A 23864-nucleotide genomic window follows, 5' to 3' on the forward strand; every position below is an offset into this window, starting at 1 on the left:
TTGACTAATCAGAAGAGGGAGTAATCAGGGTTTGAGCTCATAACTGAGGCTTACAGTTCAGCGCAACATTGACCAACCTGCAGGATTGCTAGGGACACAGTTCTCCTTGTGAGACATAAACCGAAGTTTCACTGGTCTGTTCTGGAGAGATGACCAATCCATATGAACAGAAAGAAGTCACTCAGCTCTTCATGCCTGTCCACTACAGTATTTAGTTAGGCCTGACCGATCCATATATCTTAATTTCAGCTACAGATCTTGTTTTTGTAATACTCAATACCCTAACAACCTTTAGGGTAGTTTCAATTGGCCTTGGCTCAGCAGCATTATTTTTGACCCAGTGGGATTGCGGGGATAATTTCTGGATTTCCACTGTGGAAAGGAGTGCTTCCCGGCATCACTCCTTAAGAGTGTTTTCTGAATTTTTTATTATGCACCCTTGTTCCAGGTCATTCCATGAGAGGAAATAGATTTTCCCTACTTAACCCATCACAACAAGCTTTTTAAACACTTCACTAAGATGACACTTTAATGTTCTATATCTAAGGGACTACAGATCTGTGCAAATTGTCCTGATAATTTATCCAATAGCCACAATACCATTTTGGTAAACCTGGAATGAACTGCCTGGAAGTGTGGTCGAGGCAGGTTCCATCAAGAAAAAAGGTGTTGGATGGTTATTTAAATAGAAAATATGTGCAAGGATATAGGAAAGAAGGCAAGAGAATGGCTCGTTTGGACAACTGATGCAGACATGGAGGACCAAATGGCCTCCTCTCAGCTATAACACTTCTGTGATTCTGTGGGCTGCATTCAATTCAAGGCCATCATATCCTCCCTTTGGAAGAGTGCTCAGAATGGATTCCAGTTGGGGATCTCAACTTATGTCTATTCTGTTGCAACATAACTTCCACCTTTTTGTATTCCCAGCCTCAAATGAGTTGTCCAGGATTCCATTCGTCTTTAATTGTTTTGTTAATCTATCATTTAGTTCTCAATGATTTCTATACTTGGACCTTTAATTCTCTCTGCTCATCCACATCCCAGCATACATTTTTGAAGAAATGCAGGTATTCTCCTGGTGTCGTAGCCAACATTCATTACTCGGCCAATACCACTGAAACAAACCAACTCACTGGTCTCATGTAACTTATAGGATGTAGCCACAGGGAAATAGCTGCAACATATACTTGAGCTGTACTTCAAAAATAATTGATCCTGTGGGTATGACATATTGTTTTGAAATCCAAGCTTTATCTACCCACTGTTATACAGAAAATAGCAAGGGAGTCACCAGTGGATAAATCGGAGGATGAAATACTGAGAGGGATATTTCATTTCAATGTAAGAAATGATACTGAAATTCAACATATAATTCTGTCCAATTGTTTACAATTATTGTCATTCCATGTTACACTGTACACATTCCTTCCTTTGAGATTATGCCCTATATATTGTGAGCGTTCACTCAAAGAAGATATGAATTCAAAATCAGATCTTCACTGTCACAGGTTTTTTACATATAATGTTTATTTATTTGAAATGTTCATCTCACCACATTGACAATAGGACATTCTCTTAAATCATATTTCAACAGTTTGATACTCCCATTTGGATTTCAATGTTTTAATCTCAGTTTTGGTCAAAATGGTAGAAAAAAATGTCAGGGACACAATGCACAAGAAAAATTATTTTCAGTGCAGCTGAGAAAAGACATTTTTTTCCATGGCAATGCCACAATCAATGCCCAACTGCCAAACAATTAGCACTCACATGTAGTTTACATGTTGGTCTTCCTCCTGAATTTGTATTCTTGCGAGGTATCCTGATCATTGCAAGATGAAAAACCATTTGTGGAGCCTTGCAGTACGCAATTTGATGCTGTGTTTGCCTAATTATTAACAGTGATTACACTTCAAAAGTATTTAATTAAATAGAAAAGCAAAACCAGACCGGTTGTATGATGACCAGCTGTTTTCTTCCTATCATGTCCTAAACAGATTTTCATAATATTTGAGGCCAAAGGAGAGGCTGTCAACCTAGAAATGAGGATTAATATAGAATAAAAGTACTTGAATTCAGCAAAGCCCTACCTCGATGCAGATTTTCTTCGATCAGTTTGGTCTGATGGTGGAATATTTCCTCCTGAAGTCTACAAACCGATTGTTTCATTTTCTCTCTCCGCGTTACCATGTAGCACAAATTCCTGACCTGTTAAAACAAGAACATTATTGTCCTTTTGAATACTTTACATGGGAACATATCAAGATACAATCAACTCACAGTGTGCAATAATCAGCTTTCTATGGGATGGCCAACTTGGTTCCACATGAATAAGCAAACAACAGACCACCAACCATCCCGCCACCAAGCCAAAAAGGCCTGCAAAATTGAACAACTGGTCACGGAGTGATACAGCGAATCTTTCTGAAATGGTTCAGACAGTTACATCACATGAAAACTCCTACAGTCTGATTTTATGTCCTAAGTAAATACATGATACTGACGTGACAGATTTGTTACTGTGTCAGTTGCTAGAATAGGAGCGTTCATACAGGCAGGTATAGGGAAAACAATTATCATAATCAAGATCAATGGATTGAAAAGTGAGATCTTCTAAAATAACCATTACAATCATGGCCCTCATTAACAGAACTTTTTCTTGTTTCACAGAACTGCTGGGTGGAAGGGAGTCTATTTTTCAATTCTCATTTGCTGATGAATTCTGTATTCATTAAGTGGAGGAATGACGCTTCTCCATCTTGGGCATGTAGTGGCAACTTCTGGAACATCTAGATCAACAATTTGGGCAAAGAAGTGGTAGATGGAGTAAAACGTGGGAAAGTGTGAGGTCATGCACTTTGGTAAGAAGAATAAAAGCATGGGCTATTTTCTAAATGGGGAGAAAATTCAGAAGTCTGAAGTGCAAAGAGACTTGGGAGTTCTAGTCCAGGATTCTCTCAAGGTAAACTTGCAGGTTGAGTCAGTAGTCAGGAAGGCAAATGCAATGTTGGCATTTATTTTGAGAGGACTTGAATATAAAAGCAGGGATGTACTACTGAGGCTTTACAAGGCTCTGGTCAGGCCACATTTGGAGTATTGTGTGCAGTTTCAGGCCCCAAATCTCAGGAAGGATTTACTGGCCCTGGAGTGGGTTCAGAGGAGCTTCACGAGAATGGTCTCAGGAATGAAAAGCTTAACATATGAGGAACGTTTGAGGACTCTGGGACTATACGCATTGGAGTTTAGAAGGATGAGGGGGGATCTAATTGTAACTTACAGAATACTGAATGGCCTGGATAGCGTGGATGTTGGGAAGATGCTTCCATTGGTAGGAGAGACTAGGACCCGAGGGCACAGCCTTAGAGTGACAGGAAGACCTTTTAGAATGGAGATAAGGAGAAACTTCTTCAGCCAGAGAGTGGTGAATCTATGGAATTCACTGCCACAGAAGGCTGTCGGGGCCAGGTCATTGAGTACATTTAAGACTGAGATAGGTAGGCTCTTGATTATCAAGGGGATCAAGGGTTAGGGGGAGAAAGCAGGAGGAAGAGGTTGAGGAACTTATAAGCCATGTTTGAATGGCAGAGCAGACTCAATAGGCCAAATGGCCTAATTTCTGCTCCTATGTCTTATGAGCTATACCACAAATTAAATGAACAGTAACATTCTCTTAATGTCCCATCAAATTGTCAAAATGACAGATGTAGTAGGACCTTCAAACAACTTGTCCCAAATATAACAGAACTACCAGTCAGATTGGCTTGAGAGTTTTTATTCATTCATAGGAGTGTGAGCAGGGCTGGCAAGGTCAAAGCTTGTTGCTCATCATTTGAGAAGGTGGAAGTGGGCCGCCTCTTGATTCACTGCAGTTGGGCTGCAGTTATTATTCATTCACAAAACGTGGGCATCATTTATTGCCCATCCCTAACTACCCAGAGGACAGTTAAGAACCAACCACCTTGTCACATGTAGGCCAGACCAGGTAAGGATAACAGTTCCCCTCCCTAAATGATATTAGTGAACCAGGTGGGCTTTTCTGACAATCAACAATGGATTCATGGTCATCATTAGACTCTTAATTCCAGATTTTTATTGAATTCAATTTCTACCATCTTCTACAGTGAGATTTGAACCCAGGTCTCCAGAACATTACTTGGATCTCTGGATTAACAGTCCAGTGTTAATACCACCAGGCCACTGCCTCCCTATCAATACAACTACAGTGCTACTGAATAGGGAGTTGTACACAACACTGGCCAGTGGTGACGAAGGAATGATATGGTCTTTCCAACAGAAGAAAATCTGTAAGTTGGGAAGGGAAGTTGCAGACAGGGGTGTTCTCATACACCTACCCATCTTGTCCTTCTCGGTGGCTGAGGGCTTGGAAGGTGCTGCTGAAGAAGCTTTGATGACTTGTGTCTTTTAGATGGGACACAAGTCAGCAACAATGATGGAGCAACAAACGGTGCGTATCAAATGGGCAGGCTGCTTTGTCCTGGACGGCATGACAAATATTTTTGGAGTTGTACTTAACCAGGCATGTGGACAGTATTTTATCGCACTCCTAATTTGTGCTTGATAGATGAAAGCTGCCTTTGGTGAATCAGGAAATGAGTACCACGCTGCAGAACATCCAGCCTCCAATTTGCTCTGGCAGCCAAAATATCATGTAGTTGGTCCAGTTTGATTTTTGGTTAATGGTAACCTCCAGGAATATGATGTCAGGAATTTGGTAATGATAATGCCATGGAATGTCCAAAGAGTGTGCTCAGACTCCCTGGTCACTGCCTGGCATTTGGGTGACAGGAATATTATTTGCTACTTATCATCACAAGCTGTGGCTGACCTTGCCTAAGTTTTCCATCTTCATTATCTCAGGAATTGCAAATAGAATTGAGCTCTGTGCAATCATTAGTGATCATTCCTATTTTTCAGCTTATTACAGAGGTAAGGCCATTTATAAAACAGCTGAAAATAATTGTGCTCATGATACCATCCTGAGAAACAAGGGCCCTCTTGTGCCACAGTGGTAGTGTCCCTATCCCTGGTTCAAGTCCCACTGACTCGAGGTGTGTAATAACATCCCTGAACAGGCTGATTGGAAAAGATCTATTTTGAGGAATTCTGTGACATCTTGATGCATAAAATAAAGAAATGGCATCAGTAATAACTAAAGATCAGTCATATTGACCAAGTAAAATGAATTATACATTCAATGTAATGTACTTTCTCCTACTTCAATGAGAAAAAGTCAAGATGTTTTATACTGTCATGCTTGAATACAATATCCTCCATCAGCTCCTGAGCTTGAGCAAGCCATGGACTAGTCAGGGAATATCTCTAATACAATCAGGTTGCATTCAGGAATGGTTTATTGTTGACACTCAAATAATATATTGGATCCCTGTAAACCAGAAGGAAGCACCAAAGCAGACAATACAGGTACATTTCACTTTGGCTGCCAATCGAGTTGTCCTACACTCCACTTCATATTGGTTCTATTGAGATCAATACAAAGGTGAGTTTGGCTGGGGGAATAATGAACACTTTAGCCACAATTGCCAATCTTCTATTCACACCTGAAGTGAAAATTACTTGCAACATGCCCATTAGGCAGGAGAATCTGCTTTCTTGATAAATAGCATCACCACCAGAGATCAGCTGGAGGCACGGGCAGGAAATTGGCAAACGGAGTTTAATGCAGACAAATGTGAGATGATGCATTTTGGAATGTCAAGTACAGGTGGAAATTATACAATGAATGGTAGAACCGTCACGAGTATTGATATGCAGAGGGATCTGGGTGTGCAGGCCCACAGATCACTGAAGGTGGCAGTGCAGATGATATGGTAGTAAGAAGGGCCTTTGGCATGTTTGCCTTTGTTGTAAGGGACATTGAATATAAGGATAGACAAGTTGTGCTGCAGCTTTATAGAACTTTAGTTAGGCCACACTTAGAATATTGTGTCCCTCTGGTCGGCACACTACTAGAAGGATGAGGATGCTTTGGAGACGGTACAGAAAAACTTTACTGGCAGGTTGCCTGGTATGGGTTATTTTAGCTAAGAAGAAAGGTTAGATAGACTGGGTTTGTTTTCACCGGAACACAGGAGGTTGAGGGGCGACCTAATAGAAGTTTAAAAGATTGTGAACGGCATAGATAGCGTGAAAAGTATAAGGTTTTTTTCCCAGGGTGGAGGGGTCAATTACTCGGGGACACAGGTTCGAGGTGCAAGGATGGGGAAGTTTAAAAGAGATGTGCGAGGCAAGCTTTTCACACAACGTGGTGCCAGACGTGGTGATTGAAGCAAACACAATAGCAGCATTCAAGAAGTACCTGGACAAATACATGAATAGGAAAGGAATAGAGGGATACGGATCCTGTAAGTGAAGACTGTTTTAGCATGGATAGGCAAAATGGCATGGCACAGTCTGTCGGCAGTGGGGGGGGTGGGGTGGAGTTCTGAGGAAGGGTCACCGGACCCAAAACATTAACTCTTTTATCCTTCACACATGCTGCCAGACCTGCTGAGCTTTTCCAACAACTTTCTTTTTGTTTCAGAAGTGGGGATGTTCGCTAGTTCAACACTACTCATGACTGCTCAGACACCGAAGCAGTCTATGTCCAAATTTCCATGCGCAACAAGAGAGAATCTAACCATTGCTCCTTTATATTTAATGGCACCACCATCACGAGATACTGCACGATCAACATTCTGGAGGTTTCGAACGATCAGAAACTGAACTGAACGAGTTATGTAAGTACTGTGGCCAAAAGTGCAGACCAGGGTCAAAATCCTGGACTTAGCTACACCAAATGGATTGCAGTGTTTCAAGAAGGCAGCTCACCATCACCTTCTGAAGGGCTGTTAGGTGTGGCAATAAATGCTGGCCCAGCCAGCAATGCCCACATCTAATGAGTCAGTGTTAAAAAGATTTGAGCCACCACAGGCCTCTGGAGCAGAGAAGTCCAAAGACTTGCTACTCTGGGAGTGAAGAAATTCCTTCTGATCTCAGTCCTAAATACATTCCTTATTTTGACACTACGCCTCCTGGTTCCAGACATCCTTTCCACATCCATTCTTCAGATGGGATTTTACTGGAAACACTAAGAATTTTATGTATTTGAATGACGTCACCTTTCATCTCCTAAACCCCAAAAGAATATTGGGGAGAACAGGGGAGGTGATGGCCCAGTGGTAATCCAGAGACCTAGTAATGTTCTGGGTACTCCCCCCACCCGGGTTCAAATCTCAGCAAAGCAGATGATGGAATTTGAATTCAATAAAAATCTGGATTTCAGAGTCTACTGATGACCGTGGATCCATTGTCGATTGTTGGAAAAATCCATCTGGTTCACTAATGGCCTTTAAGGAAGGAAACTGCCATCCTTACCGGATCTGGCCTACATGTGACTCCAGACCCACAGCAATGTGGTTGGCTCTTAACTGTCCTGTGGGCAATTAGGGATGGGCAACAAATGCAGGCCTAGCTGGTGCCACCTTCATCACGTGAGTGAAAAAAAAAGACACAGTCAATTTAATCTTTCCCCTCAGTACATCCATCCATCCCAGGAATTAGTTAAGTGAGCCTTTGTTGTACTTTCTAGATGGCAAATATATTTTTCCATAGGTAAAGAGATCAAAAATGATACTCAAAGAGTAATTTCACCAAGGCTCTACATAATTGTGGTAAGAAATCTTTACTCCTTTACTGAAATCCTCTTGAATTATGGGCCAATATATCACTTGGTTTCTTAATTCTTCATTGTACCTGCCTGTTAACTTTTAGTGACTCACGAACAAGGACTAAGTCCCTTTGAGGTTCAACTCTTCGCAGCCCCCCATCATTCAAGAAAGTATCTGTATTTCTCCATATCTTACCAAGGTAAAAAAACTCAGATTTCTCCACACTCTATTCCATCTGCCCAATTTTTGTCCGCTTACTTAGCCTTTTGAAATCTCCTTGAAACAGCTTTGCATCCTGCTCACAACTCACAGTCCCACCTAGTTTTGTGTCACCTGTAAACTGAGAAATATTACGTTTACTCTCCATATCCAGATCATTAATGTAGATTGTGAATAGCTGGGGCCCAAATACAGATTGTTACAATATCCTAGATGTCAACATTATGCCAACCCGAAAGGTGACCTATTTAGTCCTCTTTTGTCTTTTGAACATTTCTCAAACTATACCAGCATATTACCACTCATCCCATGTAGTCTAGTTTTTATAACCAACTTCTTTGTGGTACTTTATGGAATGTTATGAAAATCCAAAAGTAGCACAATCACTGGATCCCCCTTATCTACTTTTTCCAGTTAAATCCTCAAAAAAAAGACTAACAGATTAGTCAAACATGATTTCCTTTTCATAAATCCGTGTTTACTCTGCCCAATCCTACCATTATTTTCTAAGAGTCCTATTACTACATCCCACAGGAAAAATGAATGAACTGACCGCAGCACCATAGTCCAGAGCATGATTCAAGTTGGGGGGAGAAAAGAGAAACATCACTATGGTCCATGTAGGTACCAACAACACAGATAGGACTAGGAAACAGATTCTGCTGAGAGATACAAACAAATTGGGACTAACTTTAAAAGCAGAACCACAAAAGTAACAATATCTGGATTATTTCCTGAGCCACGCACAAACTGGTGTAGGGTAAATAAAATCAAAGAGACTAATGCATGGGGCAAAGAATGGAGTGGGGAAAATGGGTTCCAATTCATTGAGACTGGCACCAGTACTGACTGGAGAAGGAGAGAGCTGTTCCACTGAGATGGGCTTCATTTCAATCATGCTGGGACCAGTGTCCTGGTGAATTGTATTACAAGGGTTGTAGATAGGGCTTTAAATTAACTATTTGGAGGAGGGGGGGCATTATTTCAATTGAAGGGATGCTTAATAATTCATAAAGAAATGACAGAGTAGAGGCGCAAGTGACAGGAAGGGGTAGAAAATATACGTAGAAGAGTGCAGCAGAAATTAGAACCAGAAAGAGTAATAATGGCAAGAAGTCAAAGCTTAAATCACTTCATCTGAACACACACATTGTGACAGGATAGATGAGGCGATGCCACAAACAAAAATAAATAAATATGGTTTGACAGCTAACATAGAGACATAGTTACAGGGTGACCAAAACTGTGAACTCAGTATTCAAGGGTATTGCCTGCCACTTCAACACACCACCGTGTTCCCTGGACAACATCTCTGCCTCAGGCTTGCTGCATTGCTCCAGTGAAGCTCAGTGCAAGCTGGAAGAACAGCACCATTTTTCGCTTGGGAACTCGACAGCCTTCTGGACTCAATTTCAAGTACAAAAATTTTAGGGCTTGAGGCACCTTCTTTCATGTCCTTACCCCAACCCCCAAACACCAGGCCATGTTATCAAACATTGTAGAGGTGCTGGTGTTGGAATGGGGTGGACAAAGTCAGAAGTCACACGATGCCAGGTGATAGTCCCTCAGGTTTATTTGAAATCACAAGCTTTCAGAGCATAGCCCCTTCGTCAGGTGAAGTGGCCCTTCATCTGACGACTGGGCTATATCTCAAAAGCTTGTGATTTCAAATAAACCTGTTGAACTTTAACCTGGTGTTGTGTGACTTCTGACTTTGTTATCACATGGTCTGCTTTTGCACACAACCCATTGTTAAGCACTAATAGTCCCCATTAGTAGCTACTCATTCTCCCAGGCTGATCGTTATCCACTCCTTTGTCTGTCCAACTGTTCTACTCTGTCAAAAATAGAGTTTGCTGGTAAAGCTCAGCAGGTCTGGCAGCATCTGTGAAGAGAAATCAGAGTTAACGTTCAGGTCCGATGACCCTTCCCCAGGCCTGAAGAAGGGTAGTATCTAAAACGTTGACTGCTCCTTTCCTCCAGATGCTACCTGGCCTGCTGTGTTCTTCCAGCCACTTGTTTGTCTACCTATGTTGCAGAACCTGCCCAGGTACAGACGAATTTTGATCTCCTAAGTTGTAATGTTGTAGGATTAAAGATCTCGAGGAAGTAACAATCACAACATAGTAGAATTTCAAATTCAGTTTGAGAGCTGTGAAGAAAGAGTTATCTAAAGTGGGGAAATAGAGTAATGGGAAACTCAGCGGATGAGCAATGGAAGATAATTAAGCAGATACTTCATAAAGGTCAGCAAAAGTTTATTTTCGTCAAAAAGGGCACTGTGAGAAAGATGAAAGGCCCATGGTTAACAAAGGTGATCAAGGAGAGTATCCAATCAAAAACGTAGGCATATAAAGTAGTGAAAGCTAGTGGATAAGTCAGAGGATTCGGAATCTTTTTAGGAACAGGCTGTGGGTAATTGAAAAGCTAATAAGAGGTAGAAAATTGATAATGAAAATAAATTAGCAAAAAAATCTAAAACGAAACAGCAAGAGCTTCTACGGGTTCATAGAAAAAAGTCGCTAAACTAAGTGTGGGACCCTTGGATGATTCAGGCAAGGAACTTACAGCAAGAAACAGGGAAATGGCAAATAATTTAAATCAAAATTTTGTATCAAAGTGGAAAATGCTATTAACACTCAAAGATATCAGAGAAGCAAGGTGTTCATGGGCAGAATGAGCTTGTTACAGTTTCTGTTATGGAGGACAAAGTATTTGACAATTTAATAGGACTAAAGGCAGACAAATTGCTAGGACCTGATGGGCTGTATCCAAGACTTTACAGGAAGTGACTGCAGAGAAACTGGAGGGAGTAGGTGAAATAACACCATAAGAGATCGGAACAGGAATTGGCCATTTGGCTAATCGAGCCTGCTCCACCCTTCAACAGGATCATGGCTGATCCGATATTCCTAATGTTCACTTTTTTCCCCTTTCCTTGTAACCATCGATTCCCTTCCTGATCAAGAATCTATTTATCTTAGTCTTAAATATACACAAGAACTCTACCCGCAAAGCCCTCTGTGGCAAGCAGCTCAAAGACTCAACCCTCCAAACAAAATAAATTCAATCTGATGATGATGACTTGATTTATTTGTCATGTGTACCACCATGTACAGCGAAGAGCTTTATTTGCGAGCAGTACAGGCAGATCATAGTAAGCAAGGACATACAGATCATAAGGTGATAAAAACCTTGGACAGAGAGAGGCAAGCAGGTTACACTGCACAGGACATGCGCGAAGCAATAACAATATTAACACGATCAACATTATTTGAAGTTAGAGAGATCCATTCATCAGCCTAATAACAGCAGGGAAGAAGCTGTTTTTGAACCTGCTGGTGCGTGTGTTCAAGCTTCTGTACCTTCTGCCTGACGGAGCAAGTTGTAGGAGAGCATTACCAGGGTGGGATGAGTCCTTGATGATGTTGGCATCCGGCAACAAGAGGTATAAATGGCATTCGTTGATGAAAGATGGGCTTCCGTGATGGTCTGGGCTGTGCACACCACCTTCTGTGGTTTCTTATGGTCCTGGGCAGAGCAGTTGCCATACCAGGCTATTATGCACACGGGCAGTATGCTTTCAATGGTGCATCTGTAAAAGTTGGTGAGGGACCTTATGGACATGCCAAATTTCCTGAGCCACCTGAGGAAGAAGAGGTGTTGCTGTGCCTTCTTGACTGTCACATCTACGTTGGAAGTCCACGACAGGTTGTTGGTTATCAAATGTCCGGGGAACTTAATGCTCTCAACCCTCTCAATCTCTGCTCCACTGATGTAGTTGGGGGCATGGTCTCCTCATTTCTTTCTCAAGTCAATGATCAGTTCTTCAGTTTTACCGACATTGAGAGAGAGGTTGTTCTCATTGCACCATGTCTCCAAGCCCTCCATCTCCTTTCTATATTCTGACTCATCATTGTTTGATATCCGTCCTACCACAGTGGTGTCATCAGCAAACTTGTAGATGGCATTCGTTTGGAATTTGATGACACAGTCGTGTGTGGACAAGGAGTACAGTAGGGGGCCGAGAACGCACCCTTGGGAGGGGGGGGGGGGGGGGGGGGGGTTGCTCCAGTGTTGACGGTTATGGTGGAGGAGGTGCAGTTGTCTATCTTCACTGATTGCGATCTATGGGTCAGGAAGCTGAGGATCTGAGAATCTGAGACCTACATCGCAGAGTTTTGAGATCAATCTGGAAGGGATAATGGTGTTGAAGGCAGATCTGTAGTTGATTGGCAGGATTCTGATGTAAGTGTCCTTGTTGTTCAGGTGTTCCAGGGCTGAGTACAGGGTACGGAAATGGCGTCTACTGTGGACCTGTTATGTCAGTAGGCAAACTGCAGGGGATCGAAGCAGGGTGGGAGGCTGGAGTTGATATGGACCATGAGCAGTGTCTCGAAGCACTTCATGCTTATGGAGGTCAGAGCCACTGGTTGGTAGTCTTTAAGGCACACTGCATGTTTTTTTCTTGGCTCTGGGGATGATGGTAGTCTTTTGGAAGCAGATAGGAACTTCAGCTTGGAGGGAGAGGTAAAGATATCAGTGAATACCTATGCCAGCTGGTCCACACAGGATCGAAGCACAGGGCTGGGAACCCCTTCCAGGCCCATCGGTTTCCATGGGTTGACTCCCAGGAGGACTGATCTGACATCTGCAGCGGTGACTGAGGGAACAGATGCGTCCAGGGCTGTCAGAGCAGGTGACACCGCACCGCTGGTATTCTGCTTCAGCTGAGCATAGAAGGCATTGAGAGCATCGGGGAGGGTTGTGTCTTTGTCCACTATCTTGCTCTTGTTTGTTTTGTATCTCATTATGTTGTTTAGGCCTTGCCACAGGCAACGGGAGTCTTTTTGGCTGGTTTAGGCCTTTAACTTGGTCCGGTACTGACTCTTAGGCACTGCCTCCACATCTCAGTCTTGAATTGGTGGCCCTTTATTCTGAGGCCATGATCACCAGTCCTAGACTCTCCCATGCCGGGAAACATCCTCTCAGCATTTACCCTGTCAACCCCCTTAAGAATCCTACATGTTTCAATGAGATCACCTTTCCTTCTTCTAGATTCCAGCAAATGGAGTCCCACCATGCTTAACCTTTGCTCATAAGACAAATGCTCCATACCAGAAATCAGCCTAGTGAACCTTCTCTGACCTGCCTCCAATGAAATGATATCTTTCCTTAAATATGGGGACCAAAACTGCTCACAGTACCCGAGACATGGTCTGGCCAGCATACTGTACAGCTGCAGTGTGACTTCCCTTCTCTTACACTCCAATCCTATTGAAATAAGGCCCAACATTTCAGAACTCCAGAATATTTCAGAATTCACTGGATTCCACGTGGCTAAAGCATTTTGAAAGATGACTATCATCTATTATCTCTACAGCCACATCAACAATCTGGGATATAGATCATCAGGTCTAAGGGAGTTATGCACTTCAAATCCCATTAATTTCCTTAGCTGTTTTAACTAATGTTAATATGTTGTAGTTTCTTGGTTATAATGGTTCTTAGATTCTCTACTGTTTTTGTTTAATAGTTCCTCCATGAAAACAGATAAAGTATTTATCAGGAACAAAAACAAAGTTTCTGGAAAAGCTCAACAGGTCTGGCAGCATCCGTGAAGGAAAAAACAGAGTTAACGTTTCGGGTCCGGTGACCCTTCCTCAGAACTAAGAGTAAAGTATTTATCAGTTTTGCTGCCATTTCATTATTCCCCATTATAAGTTTCCCTGATGCTGCATGAATTATTTTAGCTAACCTTTTCATTTGTATGTACTGCATGCAGCTTTAACAGTTGGGTTATGTATTTCTCACCTTTTACTCTCATTTTCTCTTTGTAACTCTTTTCCTTGGCTTTCTTTTGCAGAATTCTAAACTCCTCCCAATTCTCAGTCTTAATTCTTTCTTGGCAACTTTATAGGCCTTCACCTTCTAATATGCTCCCAATTTCTTCTGTTAACCACGGTTGAAGCTGTTAAAAAACAGGAGCTGCTTCTCTCAATCTAATGCCCAGCCCACTCATGATTTTGAAAACCTCTATCGAATCTCCTCTCAGCCTTCCTCTCTCTGAGGAGGAGAGTCCCCGCTCCTTCACAATCTATTCTCATAAATGAAGTTTCTCTTTCCTGGAACCATTCATGTAAATTTCCTCTGCACTCTCTCCAATACATTCATATCCTTCATCCAACGTGGCACCCACAACTCCAATACATAATACTCCAGCTGAGGTCTAACAAGTGTCTTACACAAGTAAAATATCACCTCCTTACTCTTGGATTCTATACTCCTATTAACAAAGCTGAGGACACTGTATGATTTATTAACTGGTTTCTCCACCTGGCCGGCCAACCTCAATGATCTGTGCACCCATACACGAAGTTCCCTCTGCTTCTGCAGTCCCTTTAGAATTGTATCCTCTATTTTATACTGTCTTCCAATAATCTTGCTACCAACGTGCATTACCTCAAACTTTAACCTCATCCGCCAGCCATACATCCACTCCACTGACTTGTCAATGCCCTTTTGGATTAGGGTGCACTTACCAAACAATTACAACTCCTTGACAACAAGGTGCAGGGCTGGATGAACACAGCAGGCCAAGCAGCATCATAGGAGCAGAGAGGCTGACGTTTCGGGCCTAGACCCTTCATTACAACTCCTTTCCCACAGAGCATAGATGTCAGTTTTCCCTTTGTATTGGTATTTCAAATTGTCCGGGTGAGTGCAAGACAAAATGTGTCCTTTTTTCCAGCAGCACTTAAATTCTGTATGACCAAACGACTACTTACATATTACTCTGCATCCAGTATTCACCAAGGTAAGGGATGTCACTGCTCAGGAATAAACCAGTTTCTCACAAAAGCCATTAAGCACTCAGCCCATGCTTAGCGTGTTTTGCTTGCTGAGTATAACTAGTTTTACTTTTGTTCGAAAACTGACACAGAATTTCCTCAGCATTTTACACCGGGAATTAGGCAAAGCTGCACTCAAAGCTAAGCCCCACTGGCAGCAGAAGTAGCTGAAGAGTTGAGCTGTAGCATTGGGAATTCATCTCAAATCAACATTCTTTTAAAATGATGGTTTGCGTAAATTTATTTTATGTGATAAGAAATAGGATCTTGTCACACAAACAACAGATACAAAGTTCATCTATTCTGCTTATCAATGACATCTTATGTGATTGTGACAAAGGTTTCTAGCCTTTTGAGAGATTCTTAGCCCATCTTGTCCAGTTTGCAAGCTCTGAAACCACTGACCTGACCACACTCATTCAACATCTCTCCACAATCGGTTCACTGGGTGAGACCACACTCACCTGCTTTCACTGTTACCCACCTCACTATAGCAAGAGCATCACTTGCATGGCTTCTCATTTTGCTCCTGGTGCTCCCAAGTTTCTCCCCCTTATTTCTTATCTATATGTCGTCTTTCAGTGACATGAACTGGAAACAAAGCACTAATTTTCACATGGACACTGGCAACACTCAACTCTACCTCATTCTCACCACTTTTGATTCCTCCAGTCACGCTAAATTTCCAGACTGCTTCTCCAACATCCAGTACTGGATGAACAGGAATCTCCCACAACTAATCGTCGGGAAAATGTGAAGTTATTTTCTCCTGTTTGCGACCTTGGTGTCATATTTGAAATGAGCTTTAGACCACCATCGCTAATATCACCTATTTCTATTGCTGAAACTCCAACTGATGCATTTATTACTTCTTTAGACTTGACTATCCCAAAGCGATTGTGTCTGGTCTTGCACATTCTGTGACAAAAATAGAAATTGCTGGAAAAGCTCAGCAAGTCTGGCAGCATCCATGGAAAGAAATCAGAGCTAACATTTCGGGCTGAGCTTTTCCAGCAATTTCTATTTTTGTCTCTGACTTATAGCACCTGCAGTTTTTTCAGTTTTTATTTAATATTGCACATTCTCTGTAAACTTGACGTCATCGAAAACTTTGCAGTCAGTGTCCTAACTCACACCAAGACCTAATCACCAATCACACTTGTTCTTGCAAACTTGATTTTAAAAATTCACATTCTTGTTTACAAATCCTTCATGACTTCTATCTTCTCTATCTTGAATCTCCAGCCCAACAACCCTCCAGCTTATCTACACATTTAATTCTGACCTCTTGAGCATCACACATTCTAACTGCTCCATGACTGATGATTGTGTCCTCAATCTCCGAGACCCAAATTTCTGGAATTCTACCAATGATTCGATACCTGTTTTCCCTCCTTTAAGGCCCAAAATCACCTTATGGTTGCTGTCTAACTTTATCTTCCAAGACTCCTGTGGAGCAGCTTAAGGCATTTTATTAAAGGCAGAATATAAATATTAGGTTTTGTTAGAATGAGACAAGAAGTAAAAGCTTATTTTGTCTTGCACATATCAGGAACTAGGACACAAGAAAAAGACTTGATAAAAGGGACACAGAGTTATGCAACATGAGAGCAGGCTATTGGTTGAGTCTTAGCATGGAAATTAGATAGATTTCTAGTTCATAAATTTCCCGAGTGTCTTACTATGTTGTTGATATCTTAACTTAGCCTTTTTGTACCTTTGTCTCAGGTATATAAATACATGCAGCTAAGACAATGGTACAACAAAGATCACATTATTGATATCAACAACATAATAAGACTCACAGGCAAGAACAAGGAAGAAGTAAGTTGTTACTGTAGTAACAAGCATAGCTTTAGCTACAGAAAAACGGTTTTGTGCCCACACAAGGAATCCTCATCACACCTTGCAGTGTGTTGCCAAATTAACCTCAACAGTGAATTGCTGGTGATGCCTTTTGAGAACAGGCTCCAGACTGTGCAACTCATTTCAGATAGAACTATACTGTCCGTGGAGCAGCAAGGCTGGTTCAGTTTCAAACACGTGCCCACGTATGAAGGCAAAATGCAGTCCCACGAATTGCCTCCCACTTCTAGGTACTGCAGTTGGTTGCCTACCAGTCAAGTACTCATACGTTTATGTTTGAGGCTCAATCTACAGCGTTAAATTCACAATTAATTTTAACCTGAAATTTCAGAGGCCGCTAGTGGACCGACCACTGGGGCCTCAGAGAAGATTTCAATGCGTTGCCATGAGTCTGGAGTAGCACATAAGCCAGCATCCAGATTTTTTGAACTAATCAACTGAGTGAGTTGAATTTAAATTCCATCAGCTGATGCAGTGGGATTTTAACCCACTGCCCCAGATTAGCCTAGGCACCTGGATTACTAGTACAGTGACATTACCACTATACCATCAGTTCCCTACATTGTTTTTCTGATTTAATGATATATACTCGCAGTGGGCAATGAGGTGCTCAGATGTCCCATAGTGTAAACTCTTAATTTGGAACGTGGTAAGACCACGACGCCATGTAAAGTTTGTCCCCCTCATCTTAAGTCCAACAAGCAAAATCAAAAACAACTGGATGGCAGGGGGTGGGGGTCACTCACAGTTGTGATAGACGGTAATAATCAAATGGCCAGCTGGCAGGATTTGTCGTTGGCTGGTTCCTCAATTTAAGGACTATGTGGTCCTTGGGATATATCGTAGGTCTCCACATGACTGATCAGTCTAATTTTCGACTCGTCGATCTTTAGGAACATGGGGGCACAAAGATCCCATGAGATAGGGGATGCAGAGGGCAAGAATGGCTTCCTTTCCTTTCTTCCTTCCTCGTTCATTGATGTGCCTCAACATTAAGATGCGAATTCAAAAACAGTGATAAAGCTTGATGGACAATTGTTACCTTTGTGAATGAATGGTGGCAAGCATTTCCCAATTATTAACGTCAATGCTCAGCACTTTAAGGAGAGGTTCAGGGACTTTATCCTGCCATGGCCGTTTAAAAGTTGAATGGAAAGAACCTGATGGGGATAATTTTCAACCACACGGACACAATGTCCAGTCCATCGAAAAGGACGTGCGGGACTTTTACTTGAATACTCAGAGTTGACTTCAAGATGCACCTTAGCATTTGCCGGTCTTTCCAATAAACCTGAAGGATGTGATGGAGCCACTGCTGGTGAGATTTCTGTAGCATTCTTATGAGTTATTGACGCATGATAACTGTACAGGATGTGGTGTCTTTGAAAGAAAGGGTTTGATGATTATGTGATTGTTTCTTAGTTAACAAGCTGTCTATTGTTCAAGACATCAGGAATAAAGAAGCTAAAATGTTAGGTCCCGCTAAGATTCTTGGAGAAAGGGAGGGCAAAAAGAACAATAAAATCTGCAAAAGGTCAATGGGGATTAGTTTAACAGACATTGATCACTGAGACAATGTCTATATTTCTGTTCACTCCATATTCCCTTCCATTTAGTCAGCCTACAACTTTCTCTTCTTACCTCTTTCGTTCTGAAGTTACTGACCTAAATTAGGCTGCACATTCAGAGGTTCTGGAAGCTCTCTGATATTTTGTCAAGTGAAGATCCTTTGTCAACATTATGGGGCAATGCAACTGAGACAGAACCTGTCTTTCATTCACTGCCCACATGTGTACACTTGAAAGCAGGGTACCCTTATGATTTTTTGGAACACTTTGTCAGGGACACTGGTTATGACTGTAATGCTTCCACTCTTACCCAAGCTTAAATCAAATTACACTTGACAAGCATCAGGGATTGAACAAGTATCATTTTTTGGTCTATGTGGCTCAGTGACATTTTGAACTGAGTGTTCTTGAATATTGATATTAAAAATAGTCCAAAGTCAGAAATTTACAAATGATTGGCAAAGCAGATTCACTTGTGCTATGAAGCAAAGGTTAACTCTTCCTGCCATTGTGCAAGTCTAACTCTCCCGAATCTGGAAACCAGGCAAGAAAATGAATCAAGAAACAGAAACGCAGATAGAATTTAAGAGCTGGGAGTACAAACTCTTTCAAACAGCAAACATTACCCAATGGACTTGTCAGCCCAGCGCTGCTCACAAATAAAAACAGCACCTTGTGAACTGAAGTTACCTGAGCCCCCAGCCACTGACTTGGGCTGGCTTGAACTGGCTCAGCTCAGAGGAATGACATAGGTGCAAATCCTTATTTGGTGGAAGAGTATTGAGGTAATCCTAACAGTGGCCTTGGAACAAGCCTATAATAAAAAGACACAGGCTCGCCAAAGAGAAGACATCACAGTTTTGGATTTCAAGGGTGCCAGCAGCAAAAACTCCAGAGAACAACCTTCATGCTTGGTAGCATGGAGATTACATCGAGGATCTTGGAGATTGCCTGGCCAGTGGGAGCTGTTATTCTTGGCTATTAGCTTTTAAATCCTTTGACTGTTCAGAGAGTGTCAGAGAAACCTAAGAGTGTGTGCACATAGATTTCAGTCTTGGATGGATTGCATGCCTGCTGTTAACCTTTTTTTAACAAAACAGTGTGAATTGTATGTCTACTTTCACTAAACTAATAAAGTTAGTGGTTAGCTGATACAGATTTGACTCTTTTCCTCTTTGTGCTGAGCCAATAACTGCTGCCGAGAGCGGTAACTGGGCAACAGACTAAAAGCAGGTGAGAACATAAATTCCACAGGCAGCCTGTAAACTCAACTTTCTGTCAAAGAATCAATGTATCAGTGAATTATTATTCCCACCCTCACCTCTTTAGTGTTTGTTCACTAACACTTAACATAAAACAATTTTTACACAAGATACTCTTCAATTAGGTAGATATGGCTTTGCAATCTCATATAGCCAACCACAAACAAATAATTTTCTCTGCATTTATCCTGTTAAGCTGCTGCAGCTTTGCTAGAAGCATATTGAAAGTCTCTCTGATTTGTGTAAATGGGTTTTCTGATACAGTTCTAACAAACTTACAGCAGTGATGGAAAAATTTGGAGGAAATCGCCTGACTGACAAGAAAAGTTGTGGATAGGAGAGAGACAAAATCAGAAGGAGACAGGAGTTGTGAAACTTAGATGAGACAAAGTTTAAAAAAAAGGAGTAATCTACAGATAGGGCAGTGAGTGAGAATGAACAGAAGAAAAGCTCTACAAGCAAAGATAAGGACAACAAAACAAAAATCAAATTGTAAAAGGATAAACAAAGAAAGGCCTAGAGAGTCTACCTGTGTGTAGTGCCACAGTGATAAAGACAGATTCAGTCAAATTTTAACCCACTCAGTGGGAGTGGGACTAACACATAGTTGCAAGTGTCTGCCGATACTTACAGATTATAGTCCTGTTTCATTGTTGCTTGCCTGTTGCCAACTGAACCAAATTAACTTTTAAAAAAAGGCGATGAAGGTGCTCACTGGAAACAGGCAATGTTTCTTGAACGTTTGTAATTCACTATTCACAATTTCGTTAGGAAAATGTATGTTTAATATCAAATAGTTGAGGTAACTCCCAATGTATAAAGGACTATTATTTTCAGATGGCCATGGGAAGCAGAAACTAGACAATCTTTTTTGAGGCGCCAGAGACTGTTTTATCAGGTTAATGTGAAAATGACAGAGAAAATGGATCATTTCACCAATTCCACATACACCAGTTTTCAACCACAGCTGGATGGGGAACAAAGATGTTAGTATGCCCAAAGCTCTCTTACGTTTCCCCCTAGTTTACTAATGTGATTGTGCATATCATAACCATGAGTATGAAGGCACTCTATTAGAATAAATCACTGATATTCATTAATAATTTCTATTCAATTTTTGGAACAGGTTCAATTTGTTGTACATTTGCAGATGAAGTCAGTACTAACTATTGTACTTTTGTATGTCCTTAATGCACAAAAATGTCCACACAATAATGTTAAGGATTAGAAAATAACATAACCAAGTGACCATTGATTCAACAGTAGTCTGGAGGAGGTGTAATTAGCTTTAAAGCTCACACTCACCCTCTCCAAATCTTGTCGAAGATGTGTGAAGAGCCGCAGTCGCCGGTATAAGATGTCCTGTTCTTGCTGGGCGAGATTGTCCACTTCATCAGTTTTTGGAGCCAGCAGCGGCTTGTTGAAATTTGACTTTCTCTTGAGTCTCCAGTACTGATAGAAAAAATCCACCAGGACATCAGACATCTGCAGCTGCTGGGCCACATCGGAGGGATTTACTAGTTCATAGAACTCCTCCTCAAGTTGTTGCAGCTTCTGTTTCCTCAGGCTTGCTTTCTCCAGGTCACACTCGCTCTGATTCACCTCCACCATCCCTTCAGTGGTCGCAGAGAGCTGCCGTGCCTCATTCAATTTGCTCATGGCTTCGTCCCGTTTGCTGCAGGAATTGGTGATAGTGCTGCTGTGATCCAGGCAATAGGACTTAAACTTGACTTCATCATTCTCTGCAAGAATAGTCCTCATTTCCAAATTATGGTCAAATGCACATGTCACATGGAATGCTGTTATACAGGAAGCCATTGAGCACTAGAATGAGGAATAAAAGTAAATACTCATCAGTATAATGATACTCTTATTAAGAATACTTCAAAGGGAACATCGAAGCCTGCAGCATTTTATTCTGTTTATGGTTTTCGATTTTACCTCCAAGGTGACCCCATTTTCTGATGATGACAGTACAGCTTCAACATGGGGCGTGTGGTGTTAAGTATGGTTTAAAACTTCAAACCACAGACTATAATGGAAACAAAAATCAGTCTTTCTGGGATTTACACACTTAACTATTTCACCCTTTGGTACTAACATTTGAAGATATTAAAAGTAAACTGTTTGAGACTAACAGCTTGCCAATTTAATCAAATGGCAAATGTAGCTGCAAACAATTGGCATAAAACTGTTCCATCTGTTTTTAATGCTTCTTCATCCAAAGGATATGTTTTCAATTCTGATTTTTGAATCTGATCAGAAACTGTTTGTCTTCGATCCATTCAAATGCCTCTGTCATAATGCTTCTGAGGGGTTCCACGGCTTGTCTGACGTTCCATCAATTATAGCTTTGGATAACATCCCCTAACAAGTTGCAAAATTAAGCTAATCAATCAACATAACTGTGGCCCCTCACCACCCTTTGAGCAGAAGAGAAAAGCTGGCTGGCTAATATTCAAACTCTGAAAAATAGGAAAAGCCTTTTCCCAATATTTAAGGAATTGCAAACTTCATTTAGTTGAAGTAATCCCATTCTTCTGAAGCATCCTACAGAACTAGCCATTCTAAATAGGCCAATAATATTATCCTGAGGATTTGCATCTTTCTATTGTAACTAAGTCCTGCCCCGCTGCACTTCTGTTGGTGGAAGAGCGACAGCCTTACTTCAGTTCCAACCTGAGGAATAGCTCACTCTGGTAAGAAAGCCCAGGATTGCCAGTGCCAAGGTAGATGAGAATGTGAAATTTATGACCACATAATTGGGGTTCAGGTGATTACTATAGATCTATTTAAAAGGAAGCTAGATGAATGAATGAGGGAGAGAGTAATAGACGAGTTCTGTTGATTGAGCCAGACAATGTAAGGTGGGAGATGCTATATCACTTTAAGAAGCTAAGTCACCAAGATACAGCGTATGTGACTAGTAGCCATCGTCTACGTAGCTTGCAGTATGTAGTGTGAGGGCAAGTTGCTGTGCTTTCCTCTTGTAGTAGTTGCTGAACTTCTGTAACAAAGCTACCTGCTGTGCAATCCTATAACAGATCTTCAAATAAACAGAAGCTATTAACAGTCCTGGTGGGAAATTGGTAAATTTGTGAATGTTAACACAAAGCACATGAGGAGCACAAACACTAGACTAGATCTGTTGGGCCAAACCTGTTTCTGGGTTGCAAATTCCATGTAAAAGTAAAACCAAAGTTATTACAATTAACTTTAATAGCATGAAATTTCTTTAATGTGAGAACATTCAAACATATCCGTAATAACACTGCATGCAAGTTTTAAATTGGCCCTCACTTTGTTATGTCTATGCCTTTATCCCTCCATTTCTCCCCTGTCAATTTTCTCCTTTCTCCTGGCAGTCTAATGGGATACAGTTCTCCAAGTAGCAGTGGTCTATGGGTAAATGACAATCTGTAACATATGAGCTTAGACAGTGATCACTGGGGACTGTTTGCCCACAGATGACATCACATTGCAAGCCTGATTCTGTCTTCAGTCTATAAAGATGCACATTTGGAAAATATTGTTCAGCAGACATCAGTAGTGGAAATCGAGATGAATTTTCTTCCTCAATCTGGAGTGCTGTGTCAACCTGCAAACCTCTTACTGTTGCTTGTTGTTAAGATCAGCTAATTTAGCACAGATTAGGCTGGGAAGGCAGATCTAATTTGGAGCATTGTTTGTATGAGTCAGCCATTCAAAGCCTTAATAAACTGTCACCACTAGGAGAATCCAAGACAATTACATTCCAAGTTTCCACACAGATGTAAATTCTCTGTCTACGATCAGCCAAAACAAAGGTTCAGACAAAGAAGCAGCGAGTTAATTATCAGACAAGGTTTAACATGGCACTTTAATCACCTCTTAAACTCCTACTAGAACAAATGGTATTACACTCACATTGTAGTTGGAAAACAATACTGAAAATAGACAAATATATTCATACTGACCTGAATACATGTCCCAGTCCGCTCATTGCAAAGGCTACAAGACAGAGCCCATCTGCTAGCAGGAATGTGTGACACCTTTGTAATGGGTTCCATCTTCTCAGGGCAACCTATACTTACCTAAAAAAAATTGAAACAGTAAAACTTAATGAGAGAGAGCTTGCAATATTTGTGGGCATCTTTTCTTGCCTTTTTTGTATTTATAGGCTTAGGACCTGTCTCGTTACCATAACAGCAGAAATCTTTCCTCAGGATCTGCCCATATCACGTGATTGGTCGCTATAACACATTTGATTCAGTCACTATAAGACATCTGATTCAGGGTGATGCTGTGAACTGGACACAGACTTCAGTAGTCCCAATTTGTGGCCTTATACAGTGATGTTTTGTACACTTATTATAGAACTTATTTTCTATTTTACACTGTTTATCAACCAGAATTGTAACTCAAGTT

At 41.3% G+C, this 23864-nt stretch overlaps 1 protein-coding gene across 1 annotated transcript; it reads right to left on the bottom strand.

The window, feature by feature from the left end:
* Positions 1-2093: 2093 nt before the first annotated feature.
* Positions 2094-23530, bottom strand: LOC109910451 (E3 ubiquitin-protein ligase Jade-2; the record flags this gene model as incomplete). The annotated part of the gene is made up of 3 exons (XM_048593118.1): positions 2094-2211; positions 20763-21281; positions 23414-23530. Coding segments are annotated over 3 exons (754 nt in total), but the record flags the coding sequence as incomplete, so codon positions are not given.
* Between the last annotated feature and the right edge of the window lie 334 nt (positions 23531-23864).

This window comes from Rhincodon typus, unplaced genomic scaffold (assembly GCF_021869965.1).
Source record: "Rhincodon typus isolate 14 unplaced genomic scaffold, sRhiTyp1.1 hic_rhity00002343, whole genome shotgun sequence".
NCBI classification, from domain to species: Eukaryota; Metazoa; Chordata; class Chondrichthyes; order Orectolobiformes; family Rhincodontidae; genus Rhincodon; species Rhincodon typus.